The 25,873-nt window shown below is 36.4% G+C and overlaps 1 protein-coding gene across 12 annotated transcripts in view; it reads left to right on the forward strand.

Moving 5' to 3' along the window:
- Positions 1 to 25,873, forward strand: part of MLLT10 (MLLT10 histone lysine methyltransferase DOT1L cofactor) — a 259,317-nt gene that overhangs the window by 143,260 nt on the left and 90,184 nt on the right. For all 12 annotated transcript variants that reach the window (XM_041765075.1, XM_041765081.1, XM_041765074.1 and 9 more), the window contains one exon: positions 21,883 to 21,978. In XM_041765075.1, the coding sequence (XP_041621009.1) occupies positions 21,883 to 21,978 (96 nt within the window). The remainder of the gene's footprint in view (positions 1 to 21,882; positions 21,979 to 25,873) is intronic.

The following is a 25,873-nucleotide window of genomic DNA, read 5'->3' on the forward strand; positions in this document are numbered from 1 at the left end:
TTTTTTCTGTTACTAATAAATGGCAATAGATAAAGGAGCTCTTACCAGTATAAATAATGTTAGTTGATGTTGGGTGGGTGTTTGTGGGAGGGAAGTTTTTCAGTCGGTGTTTTGTGAACTTCAGGGATTGACTGGACTTCCTTTTGTTTAGGAGTACTCATCTTTTTTAAGAGAACGGGGCTACTTCTGTGGCCCTCAGGGGAGTAAAACTCTCATTTCATGGAGTTGTCATTACTTCTTTGTATCTTTTTAAAATTTTTCAGCATTGAAAATAAATAAATAAATAAAAAAAAATAAAATTTTTCAGCATTGAGAGTTACCTGTCATCCCCTTCCGTTTTTTGCATACTTTCCTTTTGGAAATCTGCTCAAGTTAAAGCTTTAAGCTTCTACATGTGCAAAGAGTTAAGAGAGGGCAGGGCTTTCCAGGAACAGCAGTTTAGGATGCCTGGGATGTGTGTTTGTTGGGGCTGAGGCGTGTCAGGAGACTACTTAGTTAAAAAGGGGCCAATTTCTAAGGAATTTTTTAAAGTGGTGCCAGTTTTGATTCTTCATCCTGAGGTGTTGGGCAGCCAGCCAGAAAGATTAGGCTTTTTTTTTAACTTTTGATTTTGTAATAATTTTAGATTTTGAGAGAATTTGAAAAATACTACACTTTATTTCTCTATACCACTCACCTAAATTTTTAAAATGTTGACATTTTAAGCTTGTCCTCCTCCCCTTCCCCTTTTTGCTCCCCACTTTCTCACTCTCTGTATAATCTTTTTCTGAATTATTAGAGAATGAATTAGAAACGTAATACCAGTTTAGCCTGAGTGTACTACAATATTTAATGTGTAGTTTTAATTAAAAAAAATTTCCTACATGATTATAGTACAATGACCAAAATTAGTAAATTAACATTTTTCACAGAGCTGTTAGTTAATCTGCAGATCATATTCAAATTTCACTCAATATTCTCCATACTGAAGAGGGAAACTTTTTCTAGTCCAGAATCTAGGCCAGGATCACACACTCCATTTAGTTGTCCTGTCTCTTCAGTTTTTCAGTCTATTTGTTCTGGAATATTTCCTCATTCTTGCCTTGTCTTTAAAGACCTTGATGTCTCTGAAGCCTTGTTTTAGGTTCTTGGGAGACATTGCCTTGATTTTTTTTTTTTTTTTAAAAAGGATTCATTTATTTCCTTGAGAGAGCATGCATGCATGTATGTTGGGGAGGAGCAGAGGGAAAGGATCTCAAGCCGACTCTCTGCTGAGTGTGGAACCTAAAGTAGGGCTGGATCCTAAGACCCTGAGATCAGGACTTGAGAGTTGAATGCTTATCTTACTGAGTCACTCAGATACCCCAGCCTTCATCTTAACAATGAATTTTACAATCACACCCTTGTTTCACTCTTCTTGGAATGGTTTTCTGATAGTGGCCTAGGTTTTGTCTTTGTCTGGAAGCCATTCCTTAGTTTTATATTTGCTTTTTGTAGAGTGTATGAATTTTCAGAACCAGCAAGTAGCCTTTCCTAATTTAGTTTATACTCTGGTATTTTTTTTTTAAGTAAAAAATCAGATTGCATTTTCAACATACTACCTAAAAAATTGCCTTAGTGAAGTCATCCAATTCATTAAATACACTTTCTATTTTTTGTGTTACCATAGGCAACAATGTTGCTAAACTGCTAGCTTCTATATAACAAGGACCCCTTTTCTGCTAATTTTCAATTAAATTTCTTTCATTTTCTTTTATGCTTTAGATAGCAGCCTCCTGAAAATTTACAAGGTTTCTAATAATAGTATCTTCAGTGTTTATTAGGCTTCCATTCATAATCTTCTGAAAGTCCTTCTACCTTTTGTCCATTGCTTAATTCCATGCAACTTCCACATTTTTAGTTTTTTTATTATGGTAGCATCCCACTCCTTATAAGAAATTCTGAATCATTTACCTTTTGCAGCATAGCAAATTTTCCTAGTTTAGTGCCTTAATTAAAATAAACATTTATTGTCTCAGTTTCTGTGGGTCCAGAATTTGGACTTAATGTATTTCTAGCTCAGGATCTCTCATCTGATTATAGTCCAGGTTTTGGCAGGAATACAGTCAATTGAAGATGACTATGAGATGGAAGATGTTCTTCCACGATGGCTTATTCACAGGCTAGCATGTTTGTTCTGGGTGAGTAAGATCCTCATTTTCTAGCTGCATGGATTTTTCCATAGGGCTGAGTAAGTATCCTTATGACATGGTACCAAGCTTTCCCCAGAATGAGTGATCCAAGATAGGGCAAGGTGAAAGCTGCAGCTTTTTTGTGAGCTCTCCCTTATGTTATACATTATCTTTTTTTCCTTATTGCATTGCTTTTTTAAAAAACATTTTTTGGTGGTTAAAAGATATATAAAATATCATTTTTCATTTTTAACCACTCTTAGGACATTCAATTTTGCAGTATTCTGTTGGTTACACAGAATAACCTGTTCAGTGTAGTTGGATATTACCTGGGGGAGTAAAGATCATGGGAAACTCTTGGAGGCTGGCTACCACACCCTGAGAATTGGGTAGATACCCTGTTTCCTATTAAATTTTCACCCACAGGTTTTAGCATTTATTGATGATTCTCCCTGAAATAGTGTTTGACAAAAGTGATTTTCCATAATTCATTCTACATCCATTAGTTGGCATTCTGCTGTAAATTAGAGCTTCCCTTCCTTTTTTACTTTCTTTGTCAGTAATGGGGAAGAGAAGATTCTATAGAGGAAATCAGAAGTAGCCATAGATACATGAGGAAAATTAAGAGAGATCTAATAGGTTTTGGAATCCAGGAGAAGTGACTATTTCAAAAAAGTTAGTGCTCAGCAATTAGATTGCATACACAAGATCAACTACTACAAGGCACAATATATGTTCTTTGGATTTAATGCTAAAGAAGTTGAGAAAGAGTCTCAGTGTCATGGTCAGAGGAGAAGCTTATTGAAGTTGGTAAATGAGTATGGTAGGTATGAGGAAATGTAAATAGTGAGAGTATTTAGCTCTTTCAAAGAACCTTGGTTGTCAAGAAAAGGGGAGAAATAGGGCAATAAGTGGAGGAATATATGGTATTAAGACGTAGTAGACCATAAGAAAAATACTGTGTCTTCTTCTGTTGTTGGAGGGAGAAGGAAAGAGGCATCTAGGTGAATAACTTGGTCACCGGGATAACGAAGCAGAGAAAATAGGTATGGACAGGATCCTCAGGGAGATATTGCTAGGCAGATTGGATATGAAGATAAGGAAAAGGAAACCATTTGTTTTCACTAGTGTTTAAAGTAGTGGATCATGAGAACCAAGGTTGGGTAATGGATGTAAATGAAACTGAGAAACAAGGTCATATAGATTTGGACAAAATGTTAGAGCAAGGGCCTGGAAAACTGAGTGATGTTCAAGAATAAGTAAGAGTATGAATCAACTGCAAGGTATGGAAAAAGTGTAGATCCTAGTGGTTCAGTATTTCACTAGGCTGTTCTGGCTTCAGCTGTTGTGAGACAAATCTCCATGGGTCTCAGATTTGTACATCTCTTGTGAATAGAGGCCTTGACTGCTTTTGTTCCAGATTATCTTTTCAAAGTTGTTTATATAATTAACAGCCTTGGAAAAATGGAGGCAGCATCATTAAGAGGAAAGGGCAGATTTGCTCACAGGCATGAAAAATACAGAGATAATATCTCTTTCTGGGATAATTGACAGCAGATCTGCTTACTATTTGGAATAGGTTCCCTAAGCCCAACAAGGTTCCTCTCCTGTAATACAGCCTACCATGTGTGCAAGTGTCATTTTGCCCTTTTCAAGTTATCCTGTCAGAATTGGGGCTTGGGAGACTGATGGAAATGCTGATGTTCTGGCAACTGCTGTTGCTGTAAGTAATAAAGCCCTTTGTGTACAACACAGGAGTCTTGTGTCTTCTTCCAGCATCCTTGAAACTAGCAGGCTAACTTTTTAGATTGCAGGTATACTAGACCCTTCATAATTTTTGGTACAAGATATATTTATAGGCATATTGATGAAGAGGGATTTTAAGTGAAAACCATTGGAATTAGGATTTTTGGGGATTGGGAGATTTGTCCATTTAGGATTAGCCTTAGTTTGGTAACACCCATTCTTGTGGTCAGGGCCTTGGGGATAGATACTATAGTTGAAGGTCTTACTAAGATCACATAGAGTAGGGAAGAATTAATTACCTAAAGAAAAATAATGGGCAGACAAAAACAAGAGATATCTATTAGTAAATGACAGAGCCAGGATTCAAGACCAAGTATGCCTGATTCCAAAGTTCATGGATTATTTTTCATATGTCTTTCTGACTTTTACTTGGAGGCTTAATAATCACATTTCTTTAAAAGTTAGATAAATCATATATATTACAAAATTTAACTTTTGTATTGTACAAATGGTGAAGTTTTTGCATATTCTCAAAAGAATAATACAAAGAATCTTTAAATGAATCTTTTTTTCCCTTTTTCTCATGAATCTTATACAGTGTTCCTGGATGTTCTTATTAGGCAGGTGAATGTTTGAGGGCACCTGGCTGGCTCAGTCAGCAGAGCATGTGTCAGGGTTGTGAGTTCGAGCGTCACATTGGGCATGGAGCCTACTTTTAAAGATAAAATATTTTAAAAATGTATTAGATTGGTGAATGTTTGAGAGAAGAGATTTTACGAAGAGCTTGTACTTAGAAGGGATAGATATGTTGTCAAAGAAGATGAAAAGTGAAAGTTACAAGTTGGTGTGAATGACCTTTTTGAAAATTTTCTTGAATTCAGATGTTGAAGACAAGAATTAATACAGTGTGCATCAGTTAAATGGCCTGTCCATGAAAGATTTTATGACTAATTGAATTGGCTGAGGGCTAAGTTCTTTAGTCTATAGTTATCATTTTTTTTGTAAGGTTAAGATTGCACAAAGTATTAAGACTCAAATACTTTTTTTTTTAAAAGATTTTATTTATTTATTCATGAGATATACAGAGAGAGAGAGAGAGAAAGAGACACACAGGCAGAGGGAGAAGCAGGCTTCATGCTGGGAGCCCAACGTGGGACTCGATCCCAGATCTCCAGGATTAGGCCCTGGGCTGAAGGTGGCGCTAAACCTCTGAGCCACCTGGGCTGCCCAAGACTCAAATACTTAAATGCATTTACATGTTTAGAATTATATTCTAGCTATCTAAAACCCTAGCAATATGGAAATTAAGTATGTTATTAGAATATTATATATATTTTGATATAGATAATATATATTAAACTAATTTCCTTTTTCATGGATGAAGAAATAAGGACATGAATGTTTAATTGATATTGATAAATGTTTATGAGACATTCACTGAATTCAAGACACCATGTTAATTTCCTAGGAAAACAAAAATCTAGAGAGTCACATTAACACTAAACAATTTGTCCAAAGTTACGTATTTGGGAACATAACAGTGAGAAAACCTAGTTTGTATTTTTAAACTTTTGTATTCATTTGGTTTTTCTTTTATATATTTCAGTATGTAGCTACAAGCAGTGAAAGTGTTATCAGCAAATAGGTAGAAGTTTCTGAAAAGCTGTTTACTGTATTTCATCTAATTTGATTTGCCACTGATGTATACATACTAATAAGAATGAAAAAAGGATGCCAAGTAAACTGTGACATGGGATCATTGTAATATATGCATCTATTTTACAGATTTAAATAAGTTACTTAGGATCTGTTCCACATGGCATGTCAGAGAGCTTGAGGTTCATATTCTTTTCCCTTACTAAGTATTAGCTATATACTTGATAAATACTTGAAAGTTTATATATATAGAGTTATCATATATATTTCCATATATGTATGGTTGTCATTTTTTATACTTATAGTAGCTAATGTTTAGAAATGATAAAATAGTTAGTAATAGATGAAAAGTTATGACCTAACTCTGGAATGGGATATGTTGTGCCTCAGTTTTCTCCTTGGATCTCGGTGATACTAGTATTAAATCTCCTAAGGTGTTTGTAAAAACTGAGTTTATACATGTAAAATGACCTCGTACTTCTTAAAGTGCTAATTGAAAATCTGGTTCCAGACAACTCAGTAGTATCTTAGGTCCTAATATTATTATTACTTTTAAAATCATGATTTAAAGCACAAATGGGTGAATGGGTTTTTAATATAAATAAAAGATACAATATACTAAAGTGTATGCTTTAAATTTTTTTAATGAGAAATATAATTTTGCTTAAGGATTTTTTTTTTTAAAGACTTTATTTATTTATGAGAGAGAGAGAGAGAGAGAGAGAGAGAGAGGCAGAGGGAGAAGCAGGCTCTGTGTGGGGAGCCTGACGTGAGACTTGACCCTGGGTCTCCAGGATCATGCCCTGGGCTGAAGGCAGCGCTAAACCGCTAAGCCACTGGGCTGCCCTGCTTAAGGATTTTACTTATGAAAGGCTGAAGAAAATTCAGCAGGGTGTTAACAATTATGGCTATACCATATTTAGCCTTTTTAAAAAACTGTATTTTCTAAATATTTTAAAAATATTTTTACCTTTCTATTTAAAAATATTTTCAGGGGGACCTGGGTGGCTCAATTGGCGGAGTCCAAATCTTGATTTCTGCTCAGGTCATGATTTCAGAGTCCTGGGATCAAGCCCTGCAGTGGGCTATGTGCTCAGCAGGGAGTCTGCTTGAGGGCTCTCTCTCTCTCTCTCTCTCTCCTTTTCCCTCTGTTCCTTCCCCCCACCTTGCTGAGGCTCGCTTGCTCTCTCTCTCTCTCTCTCTCTCAAATAAAAATAGATGAATCTTTAAAAAAATAAAAGATTTTAATATTACAGGAAATTTGAATGGATAGTACAATGAATAACTACGTAGGCGTAACCTAGATTCAGGAGTTGTTGACATTTTACCACATCTGATTTCTCTTCATCTTTATACATCTACATAAAATACAGAGACATTAAAAAAGATCTATAATACATCCATTTGAGAATTAATTGCTCACATTGAGACACTTTATCTCTAAATAGGAACATCTTCTAAGAACATTCTTCTATATTGCTGCAATGTAATTGTCTTACTTAGGAAATAGAATATTAATATAATATGAAATGTACTATATTAATCATTAATATCATTAGTCATAATATAGTTTGATATTAACATAATTAGCCATAATATATTAATACATAAAATTAATATATAACATTAACATAACATTATGTAAACATTTTACTTAGGAAATGTGACTACTGTCTAACATACAGTCTATATCCAAATATCTCCTTTTGTCCCAATAATGTCCTTTAATAGCTGATTTGAAAAACGATCCAGAATTCAGTGAAGTATCAAATACTGCATTAGGTATTTTTCTTTAATCTAAAATAGTCTGTAGGCTTTTCTACCTTTCACGACATTGACATTTTTGAAGAGTCCAGACCAATTGTTTTACAAATGTTCCTCTCCTGGGATTTGTATTATTTATTTAAACCTCCTGATTAGATCCATGTTAAACATATTTGGTAGAATTACCACATAAGTGGTTTCTGTTCACAGTGCATCATATCCTTAAAAAAGAAAAAAAGGATCATTGTGTCACGTCCTTTTAGTGGGGATGGTATTTAGAAACCAAATCTATTTTGGAGTGGGTCCCTGTTTTACAATGGACCCCTGCCTAGACGATTAATTTGAGATGTTATATCAGTCCTTCTTCCCATTAGGCCTCTTGCATGTATCTAGTATTGGCAAGTGTAAAACCCTTCTTTGTTTCAGATGCTCTTTTCAAGTTGGCCTCTAGTGCTTTCTAGTAGAGACTGTTGATGATTTGGGGGTTTACTTGTTGCATCCTTCACTCCTCACAAATACTGTTATCATACAGTCTTGTGGTGTTTTGTCCCCAACCTGCTTGTATTTCAGGGTTCTTGGCAATATTTTGAACACGTGGTTTGTTGTAAATATTATTCCATAGGTTTTGGTTTTCCTGTTCAAGTTGTTTCTCTTTATGTAGGGATTCAGAGAGGCTCATGGGGGGCTTGACCCCAGGATCCTGGGATCATGACCTGAGCCGAAGGCAGATGCTTAATCAACCGAACCACCCAGGCACCCCTTTTATTTGGTTTCTTACTTCAGTTAACCATTTACTTCATCATGAAGTGCATTACTCAAATATGAGAATCAAATGGGCACTAATAAGTTTTAGATCAACCAATAATAGATACGGAATTACTTTGTACCAAGTCTTTCATGTAATAGGTAGACTGGAAAACTGTGCTGAAATATGAGTGTAATACTAGTTTATCCTTAATTGAGAGTTCTTATGATCTGCCTTGTGTCTGCCCATTATGGTTGCTTGCCAGTTTTCCTCCTTTCATGTTTAGTAGAGGTCAATGTCTCAGTAACAATTCTCTGAAGAAGGTTGGAACCTTTGTCCACCAATGACAAATCTATATTGATAATCTTACTATTACAAGTGGATGGAACTGAGGCCAACTGCCAGATTGTGAAGGAGGTCCTCCTACCTGGAGAAGGGTTAGCAACCACCAGGACATCATTTGGATAGCTATCTTTGAATATATTTCCCAGTTCTCAGCCTGGAACCATCTCAAGTCCTTCTCCTTATAAAACAATAAAATGGAGGACCATTTATTTACTGCCTGATTGACCATACAGTGTATTTAATATGTTTGTTACCGTTTCCATAGACTTTCCTCAGGTTTCATTAATTGGCCTGTGATGCCCTTATCCTTCCTCTTCCAGAAAGCCATATCTCTAACAGCATTATGTTCTCATCACTACTTGTCAGGAACTGTGAAAGAGGTCCATAAATACTCTACTTGTAACTAGTTAGGAAACAGAGGAGAATTCTGCGTCAGAGATGGACAGTTTATTACTTAATCACAGTACCCAGAGTATCAGTATTTTTGCACCGTTTCCCCAAGACCCAGTTTCCATAGGGCAACACAGGGCCACGTGATACCTGTTCATGCAGTCTATTACATTGTAGTAGAAGAACCGCAAGCTTAGGGCCTCTGAATCTTTTGTAACGGACGGTAAGCATGGCTGCCCTTTGGTCCTAAAATAGATATTCTGTCTTCTGAGTCTGTTCATTATACAATCTTGAAAAGATAGTCTAAAACAAGGGGTAAGTCGTTGTCTCCTTTGCAAGACATACAGAGAAAACAATGGGACTCACACAGAATTGTCTCCCAACATAGCAATTTTTTAAATTATGAGTTGGCTTAATACAGTGTTTATTTTTCATTCGCAGCTAAATCTGAAACAGGTGTTCTTGATTGGCCGGCAGCTTTCTTCCAAGTTATGAATCAGGAAACTAGGTTTCTTCCATATTATGACTGAGCCTTCTTTGCAGTGTTGCTCCTTTTTTTTTTTTTTTTTAAAGATTTTATTTATTTATTCATGAGAGACACAGAGAAAGAGAGGCAGAGACACAGGCAGAGGGAGAAACAGGCTCCGTGCAGGGAACCCAACGCAGAACTCGATCCTGGGTCTCCAGGATCACACCCTGAGCCGAAGATGGTGCTAAACCGCTGAGCCACCTGGGCTGCCCTGCAGTGTTGCTTCTATGGCTGTGATGGTCATTTGCCTTAATCTCTGGAGGAGGAAGGAGCATGGACACTAAGTGGTTGGGCTGTTTAAGGACTATGCCCAGAAGTGATAGACATCATTTTTTATTCAGGTTGCATTTCGCTGGAACCCAATGACATAACTGCAAAGGAAGCTGGGAAGTATCTAGCTATATGCTGAGTAAGAAAAAGAAATGGGTTTGGTGAATAGCTAGCATACTTCATTTTAGCCATTCATTTTGTTAGGTCATATGTAATTATAAAAAATTCAAACAGGGCAAAGCATTCTAAGAATTGCAAATTAACTGAGGAAAAAAAAATCCATTACAGAATCCACCATCCAGAAATAACCATCATTACTACTAAGTAAGCATCTAGATGTCATTTTTTTTTTTTTTAAGATTTTACTTATTTATTCATGAGAATACACAGAGAGGAGAGAGAGAGAGGCGGAGACACAGGCAGAGGGAGAAGCAGGCTCCATGCAGGGAGCCCCACGTGGGACTCGATCCTGGATTTCCAGGATCACGCCCCAGGCTGTAGGAGGTGCTAAACCGCTGAGCCACCCGGGCTGCCCTAGATGTCATTTTTATACATACATATTATAGATAGATTAAAAGAGATGGTTAGATTGATAAAAGTTACTTTGTTAAGATGGTATAATGCTATTAATATTTAAATATTAAAGTCAGATTTAGTTGGTTGTATAGAAGAAAAAGTGAAGTAAAATAGGTAACATATTTGAACTTCAAATAAAATTTTCTTACAAGCTATAACCAAACATAACTTGAAATTTAATAACAGAGATTACAAAACCAAACACAAAATGACTTTTCCAATTCAGATGCTCTCAGTTATAACAGAATATTGCTAAAGTAATAGGGAATTTGCTGTTTTGCATAAGAAGTTCAGCGGCTAGATTTTTCTAAGATCAGTTAATTTAACAATAGCCAATCTAAGAGTGGCAGGGGATTGTTGTCTCTTTTGTGGTTCTCTTGACTTTTCTAGGCATTGCCCGGTCACTGCGGTTGTTTCAAGGGTCTTAGCCTGATACTTGAACATCTGAAGTCAGAAAGGGAGAACCTTCTAGAGAAACAAGACCGGGGACACCTGGGTAGTGTAGTTGGTTAAGCGACTGACTCTTGGTTTCAACTCAGGTCATGATCTCAGGGTCATGAGATGAGACTGAGCCCCCAGGTCAAGTCCCTTATGGGGCTGTGCACTCAGCAGGGGGACTGCTTGAAGATTCTCTCCCTCTGCTTCTCCCCCCACCTGTGTGTGAGTGCTCATGTTCTTTCTCTCTCAAATCAATCAATCAATCAATCAATCAATCAATCTTAAAAAAGAAAATGTTCATGGCCATATCATAGGATTGTCCCCTTTTATTTTATTATCTCAACCTAAACCTATCCCACACCAAAAGCAGCCAGTGTCTAAGGAGAATATACACATCTTAATGGACTCAGACACACCCATGTTCACCCCTGGGTTGGAGAATGATGCTACTTTCATGAGGATGTGAGCAAGTGATTAGCCAAAGAAAATGAAGAACTTTATCTACAAGAAAGGGATTTATGTGTAATTACTGTTTAGTGGCAAACTATTATGTTCTTTTATTAACTAAATGCTTCAAAATCTGTATCATGGCCTGCTGTGAAAGATTTAGCATCCCTGTTCTGTTCTCATTTCCTGCTATCCAATTTGTTGTTTTTTAAGATGTTTATGTTACATTTTTCAGGTTTGTAAACCATTATTTCCTCAGAGCTTCTTTTAGGTTTGTTCTGTATGTAATTTAAATTTTTAGATGGCCACTACCAGTACTTTTACCATAGCTTCTCCAGTAAGTTCTTTTATATCATCTCTAAAATTGACTGAATTTTATCGTCGAGTTTTTTTTTCTTTCAAGACTTAAGTTCTTAGGGGACCTCTTGACTTTTTTCATAATGGAAAATCTTTCTTGCCTTAATTTTTGAATTCATCTGTCTTGGCTGTATATAATATCGTTGAGTCACAGTCTCTTTCCCCTAAGAATTTAAATAGTGGGCTTGGAATATTGCTGTGGAGATGACCAAAGATAGCCATAGGTTCACCTTCCTGCCCCTTCCCCCTTGCATTCTACTAAGTTTAATTACAGTAAGCCTGGCTGTTATACATTCTGTGGCAGTTTTTCAGAATGCATTGTTTCAGTTTATTTTATCAGCTTTTATGTTTGAATACATCTTTTGTTCCCCATTCCTTGGGTTCTCTACTTTAGGGACATGAATTATCCTTATGTTTGATTATCTTTGTTTTTTTGTAGTTATTAGTTTCTCTCTCTCTCTCTCTCTCTCTCTCTCTCTCTTTTTAAAGATTTTATTTATTCATGAAAGACACACAGAGAGAGGCAGAGACATAGGCAGAGGGAGAAGCAGGCTCCTTGCAGGGAGCTGGATGCAGGACTCAATCCCTGGATCTGGGATCACACCCTGAGCCAAAGGCAGAGGCTCAACCACTGAGCCACCCAGGCGTCCCTCTCTCTTTTAAAAAAATTTTAATTTAATTTGCTTTCAATTAATTAACATAGTGTATTAATAGTTTCAGAGGTAAAGGTCCAGTGATTCATCAGTCTTATATAATACCCATGCTCGGGGCATCTGGGTGACTCACTGGTTGAGCATCTGCCTTCAGCTCAGGTCTAGATCCTGGGGTCCTGGGATTGAGTTCCATATTGGGCTCCCCCTGGGGAGCCTGCCTCTCCCTCTGCCTGTGTCTCTTTCTCTCTCTGTCTCTCATGAATAAATAAATAAAATCTTAAAAAAAAAATAACACCAGTGCTCATTACATCCTGTGCCCTCCTTAATGTCCATCACCCAATTGCCACATCCTCCCAACCCTTTCCCCTCCAGCAGCCCTCAGTTTATTTTCTGTGATTAAGAGTCTATTATGGTTTGTCTCCCTCTCTGGTTTCATCATTTATTTCCTTCCTTCCTTCCTTCCTTCCTTCCTTCCTTCCTTCCTTCCTTCCTTCCTTCCTTCCTTCCTTCTCTTGTTTTGTTTCTTATATTTCACATATGAGTGAAATCATATGATAATAGTCTTTCTCTCACTGACTTATTTGGCTTAGCATAATGTCCTGTAGTTCCATCCACGAGGTTGGAAATGGCAAGATTTCTTTCCCTTTTTTTTGGATGGCTGAGGATTATTCAGAGTGTGTGTGTGTGTGTGTGTGTGTGTATACACACCACATCTTCTTTATCCATTCATCTGTTGATTGACATCTGGGCTCTTTCCATAGTTTGGCTATAGTGGACATTTTTGCTATGAACATTGGGGTGCAGATGTCCCTTTGGATCACTGCATTTGTATCTTTGGGGTCAATACCTAGTAGTGCAATTGCTAGGTTGTAGGATAGCTCTATTTTCAACTTTTTAAGGAACCACCATACTGTTCTCCAGAGTGGCTATACCAGCTTGCATTTCTACCAACAGTGTAAGAGGAGTCCCCTTTCTCTGCATCCTCACTATTAGTTCCTCTCAACTGCTTTAATATCTGCTTTTAATTTGTATACTGTGATTATTTCATGCCTTTTAGTAGTGTTTTTATTTTCAACAGTGTATACTCTTTTCCTTAATGTTTGTTTACCTATTTTCTTTTAGTTTTTAAATTACTTTGGTTCGGAGCAGCCCCGGTGGCGCAGCAGTTTAGCACCGCCTGCAGCCCAGGGCGTGATCCTGGAGACCCTGGATGGAGTCCCACGTCAGGCTCTCTGCATGGAGCCTGCTTGTCCCTCTGCCTGTGTCTCTGCCTCTCTCTCTCTGTGTGTGTCTCTATGAATAAATAAATAAAATCTTAAAAAAAAAATAAAATTAAATTAAAAAAAGTTACTTTGGTTCTCAATCCCTGATATTTTATCTTTTTTTCCCCTGTTTTGTCATTCTTCTTGAGTTTTGTATGAATTTATGTTCAAAGTAAGTTTTATTTAGCATGGGGCAAGGTTTTTGTTTCTGGTTTTTGTTTTTTTGAGATTTTATTTATTTATTTGACAGAATGAGAGAGCACACAAGCAAGGGGGAGCGGCAGGCACAGTGGGAGGGAGAAGCAGGATCCCCCAGAGCAGAGAACTTCATGCTGAGCTCCATTTCAGGACTGTGAGATCATGACCTGAGCCAAAGGGAGATACTTAACTGGCTGAGCCATCCAGGTGCCCATAGCATGGGGCAGTTTTGAAAAATAACTTTATGCTGAGTTATGTTTACTCCTAGATTGAGAGTTTTGGTTATCTTATGATGCATGTTATGTTTTTTAAATTGTTTGTTTTGGGACACGTGGGTGGCTCAGTGGTTGAACGTCTGCCTTCAGCTCAAGGTGTGATCCTGCGGTCCCGGAATCAGGTCTCACATCGGGCTGCCTGCGTGGAACCTGCTTCTCCCTCTGCCTGTGTCTCTGCCTCTCTTTCTCTGTGTCTGTCATGAATAAATAAATAACATCTTAAAAAAAAAATAGGTTGTTTTTTGGCTGTAGTTTGTGCACACATGGCTGTGCAATAGTTTTTCATCTTACTCATGCTTGGGAGGCTCCTTTTAGTCACTTGTTCCACTATAATTTAGGTAATTTCTTGAATCTCTTCTCACCATTTTTGAGACCAGGGTTTGAGGGCGAAGTATTATTATTATTTTTCATCATGATGAGTATACTCTTTAATCCCATCCCCTATTTTACCCATCCCCCCACTTACCTCCTCTCTAGTAACCATCAATTTGTTCTCTGTAGTGAATAATCTATTTCTTGATGTCTTGCTTTTTCTTCCCCTCTTTGCCTGTTTTGTCTCTTAAATTCTACATGTGAGTTAGAGGATATGGTTTTTGTCCTTCTCTGACTTCCTTATTTTGCCTATTAGCATTGTACTCTGGCATTATACTCTCCATTCATGTTGTTGCAAATGGTAAGATTTCATTCTTTTTTTATGACTGAATGGTATTCCATTGTGTATATATACCATATCTTCTTTATCCATTCATCTATTGATGGATTCTTGGGCTCCTTGCATAGTTTGGCTAGTGTAAATAATGCTTGAGTGAACATAGGGGAGTATGTATCTCTGGATTAGTGTTTTGTATTTTTTGGGTAAATACCCAATAATGTAATTACTGAATCATATAGTAGTACTATTTTTAATTTTTGTGGAATCTCCATACTGTTTTCCAGAGTAGGTGCACCAGTTTGTATTCCCACCAACAGGGTAAGAGGGTTCCTTTTTTCCCATATCCTTGCCAAAATTTGTTGTTTGGTATGTTTCTGATTTCAGCCATTCTGACAGGTGTGAGGTGATATTGTAGTTTTGATTTGCATTTTCTTGATGTGAGTAATGTTGAGCATCTTTTCATGTGTCTGTTGGTCACCTGTATTTCTTCTTTGGTAGTGTCTTTTCATGTCTTTTGTGTCTTTTTTAGTTGGATTATTTGGTTTTTGGGTGTTAAGCTGTATCAGTTCTTTATATATTTTGGATCCTAAACTTTTATCAGATATGTCATTCACCAATACCTTCTCCCATTCTGTAGTGGAGTTTAGTTTCGGTTGTTTCCTTCACTGTTCAGAAGCTTTTTATTTTGATGTAGTCCTAGTAGTTGATTTTTTGCTTTTATTTCTGTTGCCTCGGGAGACATATCTAGAAAAATGTTGAGATGGCTGATGTCACAGAGATTTCTGCTTGTGCTCTCTTCAAGGATTTTTATGGTTTCAGGTCTCACATTTAGATCTTAAGTTTTGTTTGTGTATGGTGAAAGAAAGTGGTCCCATTTCATTCTTTTGCATGTGGCACTCCAATTTTCCCAACACCATTTGTCAAAGAGGCTGTTTTTTCTCCATTGTATGTTCATTCCTCCTTTGTCAGTTATTAATTGACTATCTAATTGTGGATTTATCTTTGGGTTTTCTGTCCTATTCCATTGATCTGTGTATCTGTTTTTAATGCCAGTACCATACTATTTTAATCACTAAGTGCTTTGTAATATAACATGAAATCTGGAATTATGATACCTCCAGTTTTTCCTTTTCAAGATCGCTCTGGATATTCTAAGTCTTTTGTGGTTCCCGATAAATTTTAGGATTGTTTTTTCTAGTTCTATAAAAATGTTGATATTTTGTTAGGGATTGCATTAAATGTTTAGAGTGCTTTGGGTAGTATAGACATTTTAACATTTTTTCTTCCAACTCATGAACATGGAATGTCTTTTCTTTTCTTTTTTTTTTTTTTTTGCATTCTTTTGACATTTGTCAGTGTTTTATAGTTTTCAGAGTACAGGTCTTTCACCTCTTTTACTAAGTTTATTCCTAGATATCCTATTATTTTTGGTACAATTGTGAGTGTAATTGTTTTCTTAGTTTCACTTTCTGCTGCTTCATTATTAGGGCATAGGAATGCAGTAGATTTCTGTACATTGATTATGTATCCTGAATTCATTTGTCAGTTCTGGTAGTTTTTTTGGTGGAGTCTTTTCAGGTTTTCACTATATATAGCATCATGTCATCTATAAAGAGTTTACTCCTTCTTTACCAATTTGGGTGTCATTTCTTTTTTTATGTTGTCTGATTGCTGTGACTAGGACTTCCAGGACTGTGTTGAATAAAAGTTTTGAGAGTGGACATCTTGTCTTCTTCCTGATCTTAGGGGAAAAGCTCTATTTTTCACCATTCAGTGTGATGTTGGTTGTAGGTTTTTCATATAAGGTCTTTATTATGTTGAGGTATATGAAGGCTAATCAGTATGTTTCCCTCTTTCTGAAGCCAGAGGGAATGGCAAAGGTGCAGTATAAAAAGCTTGGGTTAGGACAATAGGAGTTTTTGGTAAAACCCCAGGCTTAGCTCTCTTTTTAAATACTTGATTAAATGTCTTATACTAGGTTTTAATCATTCAGCTGTGTGTGGGGTATCTCATTCCTATGGGAGAATACCCTAAGATTTTATATAATTCATTCTTAGCCTAGATCCTGGACTTCCAAAGAGTCAGGACCTCGTCACTCTTCATGTCTTTCATCTCCTAGTTTTTCCTTTTTCTGCCCTGAAGCTAGTCCTACTCTTTAGGCAGTAAAAGAACAAATTATGGAGGCAGGATAATAGAAAGATAAAAGATTTCTTCTTTTTAGATTTGGGAGTTTTTGTCGTATTCTCAGAATTTTAAGGAATTGGAAATAGGATTAATAGCTGAAACCTAGGGCAGTCCTGGTGGTGCAGTGGTTTACAGCAGCCCGAGGTGTGATCCTGGAGACCCGGGATCGAGTCCCACGTCAGGCTCCCTGCATGGAGCGTGCTTCTCCCTCTGCCTGTGTCTCTGCCTCTCTCTCTCGCTCTATGAATAAATAAATACAATCTTAAAAAAAAAAAAAAAGATAGCTGAAACCTATAGCTCACACCGGGACAATTTCTGCTCGATTTCTAAAATCTTCTATTTCATTGCCTAGTTGCCAGTTTTTGTTTAAAGCATTATTACCTGCTTTTTCCATCTCCCCAATTTTGCTTGCTGTTGTATTTGTTGTTTTATTTTTTTGTTTTGCTGGTTTTCATTTGTTTTTTTACTTGTTTAACATTGGAAAAATATGTGGTTACACATCACCTCTTTACACACTGAGAATTATTTGAACATAGGCATTCTTTCATTTTTGGAAATTCACTCAATTCCAACACAGAATTGAATTATATTAAAATAACTCATTTTCTTTCTTATGTATGGCCTCATATTAATTTCTAATATTGGGCTTTCTGATGAACTCTTCTTGGCGCATCGTGATAACAAAATTCTTTACTACATACTAGGAAACCTTTGATAAAGATTTACTCTAGAATTTTTCTGGGAAGTAAGCTCAAAGTTGAGATTGCATTCTTTCTAGGATTCACTTTGTAATTTACCCTAAACATTTTTTTAAAAAAGATTTTATTTATTTATTTGAGGGAGAAAGTGCCTGCAGGAACGTGCAGGAGCAAGTGGGAGGGGCAGAGGGAGAAGGAAAAGCAGATTCCTGAGCAGGGAACCTGATGTGGAGTTCAATCCCAGAACCCTGAGAACATGACCTGAGCTGAAGGCAGATTCTTAACCAACTGAGCCACCCAGGCATCTCTACCCTAAACATTTCTGTTAGTGGTTCAGTGATTATTTTTAAATTAAAAAAAAAAAAAAAAGTCTGCTTTTAAAAAGTTCTGGTTAAGCTTTTTTGGAGGTGTGGATAAAAGTCTACTTTGTGGTTGTTTAAGCAATGTGTTTCTGATCTATAAAAGTGTGTCCTTGCAGGGCTCTTTTTAAGGATTGAATGAGATAATTTTTGTATTTGTATACTTCTGATTATTTTTATTGTTAATTGTGCACACCGATTCATTTGGGAGTGATACTGGATGTCCTGACCTATGGCTTTACATTAAAAAAAATCCAGTGTTGGTTTATTTCCTTCTGATTATTTTATCTCCATGCATAATACATTTTAAAAACAAACTCATAATGACGATTTTTCTAAATCTCTAAGTATTCCTTCAAAACTAATGATCATTATCTAATTTTATAATAATTTTTTCAGTCACATCCCTGTTGCATATTCAGATTGTTTTCAGGTATTTTCTCATTATAAATAGTACTAAACCTGTATTTAAACCTTTGTTTACCTCCTAAAGGTGATATTACTAGGAAGAGAACATTTTTATGGTTTTTAATTCTTTTAAAATTGTCCTTGACATATTTAATCTCTCTAATAATGTATGCAAGTGCTCATTTCACTATAACCTGGGCAATATTGGGTCTTATCGTGAAAAACAAAACTGAACAATTTTGAACACTAGGTGACTAGAGAAAAATATTACCTTTAGTTCTTTAATGGTTGAGTTGCACATTTTTTGCTGCTGTTAGTGACTCTTTCATGAATTGTCCTTTGTGCACAGTTCAATGGCATTTATATATATATTTTTTGTTGATTTGTTAAAAGTTTAAACATAATAGGACATAATAATTTTATTCATTTTCCAAGATTTTACTTTTTTTTTTTTTAAGATTTTATTTATTCATGAGAGACACACACACACATACAGAGAGGCAGAGACACAGGCAGATGGAAGAACAGGCTCCATGAAGGGGGCTTGACATGGGACTTGATCCTGGGTCTGCAGGATCACGCCCTGGACTGAAGGCAGCGCTAACTGCTGAGCTACCGGGGCTGCCCCAAGATATTACTTTTTAATGGTTTTTAAATTAATATAGAAGCATTGTAAATTTGAATAACTAAAATTGCTTTTTTCCTTTCTAGTTTTTTTTTTTTTTGTTTTTATACTTAGAAGAGTTTTTTCTTCCTAAGTTAACAGATTTCAAAAGTATTTTCTTCCAGTCTTTTATTTTGTCATTTAATGCTTTAAAATCATCCATCTGGGTTCGGGTTTACTTTGAATAAGATATTTTCCCCCAATTTATTTTTATTCTTATTTATTTTTATTTTATTTAAAAAAGATTTTATTTATTCTATTAATCCCCATTACCTATTTAAATACATCCCCCACCCACATCCCCTTTAGTAATCCTCAATTTGTTCTCGAAGAGTCTGTTTCTTGGTTTGCCCCCCCAATCTTCATTTCTTAAATTGGTTGCAAATGTTAAGATTTTATTCTTTTTTGTAGCTGAGTAATATTCCATTGTATATATATACCACATGTATATCCATTCATTAGTCTGTGGACATTTGGGTTCTTTTTTGTAGCTGAGTAATATTCCATTGTATATATATACCACATGTATATCCATTCATTAGTCTGTGGACATTTGGGCTCTTTCCTTAGTTTGTTGATAATGTTGCTATAAACATCAGGGTGCACATGTCCCTTCAGATCAGTATTTCTGTATCCTTTGGGTAAATATCCAGTAGTGCAATTGCTGGATCATAGGGTAATTCTATTTTTAACTTTTTGAGGAACCTCCATACTGTTTCCAGAATAAAATCACCATTTCTCTTTAGTGAAGGTAATCAGTCTGCTCTGATTCATTTTTTATAGAATAATATAATCTGCTCAGCCTGTTTCCACTGAACATTTGCAGTCCTCATCTCAAGATAGATTTCTTGATGTATTACATAGGACCAGAGTTCTGTATAATTCCATATGATTTCTGTATGTTCATATATTCATATATGTACATGTACATGCTTTGCCTTTTACTCTCATGTAGTTTCCATGTTTTAAGTGTTAGTTTACGTTGTTGGGTCATTTACTATTAAATCATCCCAGCTCTTCCACCCTTGATGAATAAAACCCATTATGGGAAGTAGAACATGACAGATAGAAAAGCCTTCTTTATTATTGTTATGGGAGAAAAATATTAATATAGAATTTACAAATCCAGGATCATTTGAACCTCATATTTATAAACTAGATTGTAATTTATACTTTTTTTTTAAAGATTTTATTTATTCATGAGAGGCAGAGAGAGAGAGAGAGAGAGAGAGAGGAGAGCGAATAAGGCAGAGACACAGGGGGGGGGGGTGAAGCAGGCTCCATGCCAGGAACCCGACGTTGGACTCGATCCTGGGTCTCCAGGATCACACCCTGGGCCAAAGGCGGCAGTAAACCACTGAGCCACCGGGGCTGCCCTGTAATTTATACTTTAACTGTCATTATCCAGTTGTGGATTCTAGTTCTGTTTCAGTTAGCTACTGTTGTTTGATAAACCACCCCACAACTTACTGTGGCTTATAGCAGGTAGAGCTCAGCAGGAACAATTCATTTTTCTTCCGTGTGGTATCAGCTGGGTTTAGCTAGTGGCCGGTGGAGTAGTGTAAGATAGGCTTTAAAACAGATTTTTTGGGGGGAGCCCAGGTGGGTCAGTGGTTTAGCGCCACCTTCGGCCCAGGGCCTGATCCTGGAGACGTGGGATAGAGTCCCACATCGGGCTCCCTGCATGGAGCCTGCTTCTCCCTCTGCCTGTGTCTCTGCCTCCTTTTCTCTGTGTCTCTCTCATGAATATATAAATAAAATCTTAAAAAAATTTTTTTGTATTCTTTTGACATTTTAAGTTGTTTTACTAAATAATTCTAGTAAAATAGTCTTATTCACCTGTCTGGTACTGGCTGTAGGTTGGGGTACCTCGATTCTTCTCCATAGGGTCTCAACTTCTTATTTACATGGTGGCAGGAATCCACAGGGCAAAGGTAGAAGCCATCTAGGTTCTTAAAGCCTTGAGCTTCTGAATTTGTACCTCACTGTGCCACATCCTTTTGGCCAAAGCAAGTTACAGAGCTAACCCAGGTTCATGTGGGTGGAGAAGAGGACATCTTAATGATGGGAGGAGCAGTGACATCCTACTACAAAAAAACAGGCATGATTGTGGATTATTATTAAGATCTGTTGTGATTGAAATGTAACTCTTTATATGATAGTCAATTTCACACCCATACTGATTCTTACCTACCGATTCACACAATTGAAAACAATTTGGTTAAAATTTTTTGTCATGAAAGAAAGCTGGACTCCTAATATGTTATTAAGTTCTTAATTAATTGAATTCTTTTTTATATTGTTTATCAGTTTTTGTACTTCAAAGTGAAAGCACACCACAACTTTAAATTATTTTTGTTAGAGATAGCTAATTCCTTTTTAAAGATTTATTTATTTTTTTTTTTTAGAGAGAGAAAGAGAGTGTGTGAGTTTGGTGAAGGGTGGGGTAGAGGGAGGGAAACTCCTGCCGGAGCACATAGCCTGACTTGGAACTTAATCTAATGATCCTGAGATCATGACCTCAGCCCAAATAAAAAAAAGTCAGATGCTTAACCAACTGAGCCACTCAGCCACCTCAGTTCGTTCATTTTCTGAGTAAATGTAGGAAAGAGTTTCTTGCTGGAGTTCCTGTGCCTCAGTTTCTAGTTTGTGGGCCATAGAATTTTATATACAGTGTTGTAGAATCTGATACTATTCTAATATGATAATGGATGTCAAAGTGCTATGTACGTTTTAAAGCTTGATTTATAAAATGTTCACCAATGTATTTGGTCTTTTTAACAAGAAAAAATATAGTTTGCCATATATAAATGTAGCTAATAATTATAGACTTCAGTTTATATAAAATTTTAGGTTAGTTAAGAATAAATATGCTGAAGTCACTTTAAAATAACATACTAGTAATGCTATGTTACTAGTATTATTTATAAAATAAGAATATGATCAGAAGGAATGATCTTTTTATTTTTGGACAAGTATCCATTAACATTTTGAATTACTAAACAATTGTGAAAGAAACTCATTTTTATTGTGTGTATTTGTGTGTGTGTGTGTGTGTGTGTGTATATGGTTTATGATTTAAATTTAAATAGGATTTTATTTCTATTCATTTCTAGAAATATAAAGAAAAGGACAAACACAAACAAAAACACAAGAAGCAACCAGAACCATCACCTGCATTGGTTCCTTCTTTGACTGTTACGACAGAGAAAGTAAGTTTTAAGTGCCAATTTTGTTTTTTATAAGAACTAGTTATGTGCTGGCTTTTACCTTTAAGAACTATTGTCATTCTCAGTCCTGGTTCCCTTTAACTTTTCCTACCTCTTTAACCCTAAATTAAGCACTTTAGGATTCCCATTTCTTAGTCCTTTATCCTACCTTCTGTTCATTCTACATTTGTTTTTGAAAAATATTAAGTAAGGCTAACAACTTGAGGGGCATCATTGAGTTTAAGAATTTGGACTGTAAAAAAAAAAAAAAAAAGGAATTTGGACTGTAAAATGGGTTTTGTCCACCTGTGATTTTGAGTTCTGGCTTCAAAACTTAATGAGCTCTTAGGTTAATTAACCTCTTTGTAACTCAGTTTTATCATCTATAAAGTGGGTGAAATAATTACTAGAATTGAGTAATATATGTAAAGCAATTACATTATCTAATTCATAGGAAGCAGAGTAAATGTTAAATATTATTAAGATCATTATGTGCCTAATATGAAAATAAATGGAGACAGGGAAAGAGTGGGGACATAGTTAGCAAGGGAATGAAGATACAGTAGGAGATGAGGCTGGGCAAGGGGCCAATCATAGTCATGCAGGACTCTATAAACAGTGGAAGGACTTGTTTTTTTTTAGTTTGAGTAAAAAGTAAGCCACTGGTGCATTCTGAACTGAGATACAATATGCTCTGATTTGGGTTTTGTAAGGTTTTCTGGCTGCTTTGTTGTGGATGGACTGTAGAAAGTCAAGGATGAAAGAAGCAAGGAGGCCATTAAATTATTACAATAACGCAGAGAGAGATGGTGTTAACAGTGGAGATGGCAAGAGGTTATCAGAAAGTAGAACCTGTGTAACTTTCTCATAGAGAATATGAGAGGTGTGAGAGAAAGAGAGGATCTAAAGAGGAGTCCAAGCGTATTGGGCCAGATAACTAGAAGGAATGTAATTGCTGTTAACAAAGATGGGAAAGACTACAGGTGTGGTAGGTTGAGGGTAAGATGAGAAATTCAGTTTTGGATATGGTATTTGTATTCTGCTGTCAGAAGAAATTTAGCAGTTAAAAACAGTTTAAACCTATTATCTTCCTGCTCTGGAGGCTAGAAGACTGAGTGAACTCGGCTGGTTACTCTCAAAATGTGAAACCAAGGTGTTGGATGCCCCAGGTTCACTTGGGAGCAAGTGCTTCTGAGCTCATTCAGGTGGTTAGATTTATGCCCATTTCCTTTCAGGCCTTCAGTTGGGGTCTGCTCTTAGGTTCTAGAGGCTCTCTTCAGTCCTTGCACGTGGGTCCCTCCATTTCAGAGCCCTCAATGGCTTGAATCTTCTCACCCTTGGAATCTCTCTGACTTCTGCATCTCTTCTGCTCTGGCCAAAGACAGTTCCTTTCTTTTAAGGGTTAATGAGGTTAGATTGAGCCTACCTGAAAAATCCTGGATAATTTTCTTGTTATAAAGTATATAATTTAATTATATCAGCAAAGGCCCTTTTACCATGTAACATAACATATCACAGGTTTCAGGCGTTAGGATGTGGACGTCTTGGCAGGGCTCTTCTGCCTATGTTAGGGTTGAGATATTTATGAGACATCCAGGTAGGAATGTTAATAGCCAGTGGCATGCTTAGTCTGGCATTTGGGAAAGAGGTCCAGACTTGAAATATAAATTTGGGAGTTCTATCTGTATAGAGTTTACTTAAAGCCATAAGAGTGGGTGCCAGTGAAGGAGTGAGTGCAGGTAGGAAGGAGAAGAGGTCTTAGAAAGCCCCAGGGCTGCCAGTGTGGAAAGATCTGGGAGAAGAGGGAAAACTAGTAAACAAGACTGAGAAGAGGAGGCCAGGGTTTGGTAGAAAACCAAGAGGATGCGAATATGCTGGTAGCCAAATTAAAGAAAAGAAAAAAAAGTTAACTGTGTCATAATAATATGAGGATTAGCTGTCATGTTTAGTCATATGGTGACATAAAAGTTCTAGTTTGAACTTTTTAGAATGGTAAAAATGGTAACATATAGTATGTACACTTTAAAAAATCTGATCCCTTTCAGTAACCATAAGTATTTTGAGATTTTTTCCATGTTGTATCAGTAGCTTATTTCTTTTTATTGCTTACTTTCTATTATATGGACATACCAAATTGATATCCATTCAGTAATTGATGAACATTCAGATTGTTTTCCAGTTTTTGGCTATTACAAATAAAGCCTACTTTATATAGACAGATTTTTCTTGAATAAATACCAGGAAGTGGAGGAACTGGGGTCACATGGTAAGTGCATCCTTAATTTTTTAAGACACTACCCCACTATTTTCAAGATAGTTGTACCATTCAACTTATTCTGTGAGTGGTAAACCAGAGTTCCTGTTCCTCTGCCTTCTCTGCAACATTTGGTATGATCAGTCATTTCAGTTTTAGCATTTCTAGTGGATATGCACTAGTTCCTCATTCAGTTTGCATTTCTTTAATGACAGTATTGTGTTGAACGTCTTTCCATGTGCATATTTGATATTTTATAAATTTTCTTTGGTGAAAGTCTGCTTAGATCTTTCAATTACCTGCCCTTTTTAATTGGCTTGCCTTCTTAATACTGCATTTTGTGAGCCATTATATGTTCTGGGGGCAGCTCTTTTACCAGATACATTATTTTTGCAAGTATTTTTCCCATTCAGTGGCTTAAGCAGACAATTTTTTTTAACCCAACGTGGAGCCCCAGTGCACGGCCTGAATCCACAACCCTAACATTAATGAAATGTGTGTGTGTGTGTGTGTGTGTATTTTAATGTTTTCTTCTGGAAGTTCTGTATTTTTATGTTTTGCCTTTAGGTCTATGGTCCATTTTGTGTTAATTTTTGCATATAATGTGAGTTATACATCAAAGTCCACTTATTGAATGACTTTTCTACTGAATTATAGATATCCAGTTTTTCTTGACCCACATGTGGAACATATTATCCTTTCTCCACTGACTTGCCTTTAGCCACATTTGTTGAAACCCATTTGACCATATATGTATCAGTGTATTTTTGCACTCTGTTCTCCCTTGATCTGTTTGCTTTTACATTCAATTCCACACTATCTGGATTACTGTAGCTTTATAATACCTTAGTTCAGATAGGATCCATCTTCCAACTTTTTTCTTCTCTTTGAAAATTGTTGTGGCTCTCCTAGGTTTTTATATGGATTTTAGAATCAGACTGTCAAGTTGTAGAAATAAAACTGCCTGTTTTTTGATTCAAACTGCATTGAGTCTACAAATCATTTTGAGGGAGAATTGATGTCTTAATATTGAGTTTTCTGATTCATGAACAGAGTACATCTCTTATTTAAGTCTTTGCACACTAGCAACAAGTGTGCAGATTTTATACACCTTTTTTAGTTCTAGTTTCTGATTGTTCCATTCTAGTATATAAAAATGCATTTAAAATTATTTAATATTTGGTGTCTTGTAAACTTGCTGAAAATTTATTTTGAGTAGCTTAATTGATTCCATGGGATTTTTTTCATAGATGATCATGGCAACTACAAATAAGATAGTTGTACTTTATCCTTTCTGATCTATTCTTTATTTCTTAATATATCGTTAAATATAAGTGGTGAGAGTGAGCATCTTTGCTTTTGTTCTTGATAATCTTTTTTTTTCCCCCAGATTTTATTTATTTTAGGATAGGGAGAATGTGGGTGGGGGATGTATAGAGGGAGAGGAGAGAATCCATGCTGGATGTGGAGCCCCACGTGAGGGGCTTGATCTCATGACCCTGAGAGCGTGACCTGAGCTGAAATCAGGAGTCCCATGCTTAATCGACTGGACCACCCAGGTGTCCCAAAGGGAAAGTAATCTTCTGATATTATATATGATGTTTAGGAAGTTGCCTTCTCTTCCTAATGTGCTGGGGATTTTTA

The sequence above is a fragment of the Vulpes lagopus genome, chromosome 8 (genome assembly GCF_018345385.1).
Source record: "Vulpes lagopus strain Blue_001 chromosome 8, ASM1834538v1, whole genome shotgun sequence".
NCBI classification, from domain to species: domain Eukaryota; kingdom Metazoa; phylum Chordata; class Mammalia; order Carnivora; family Canidae; genus Vulpes; species Vulpes lagopus.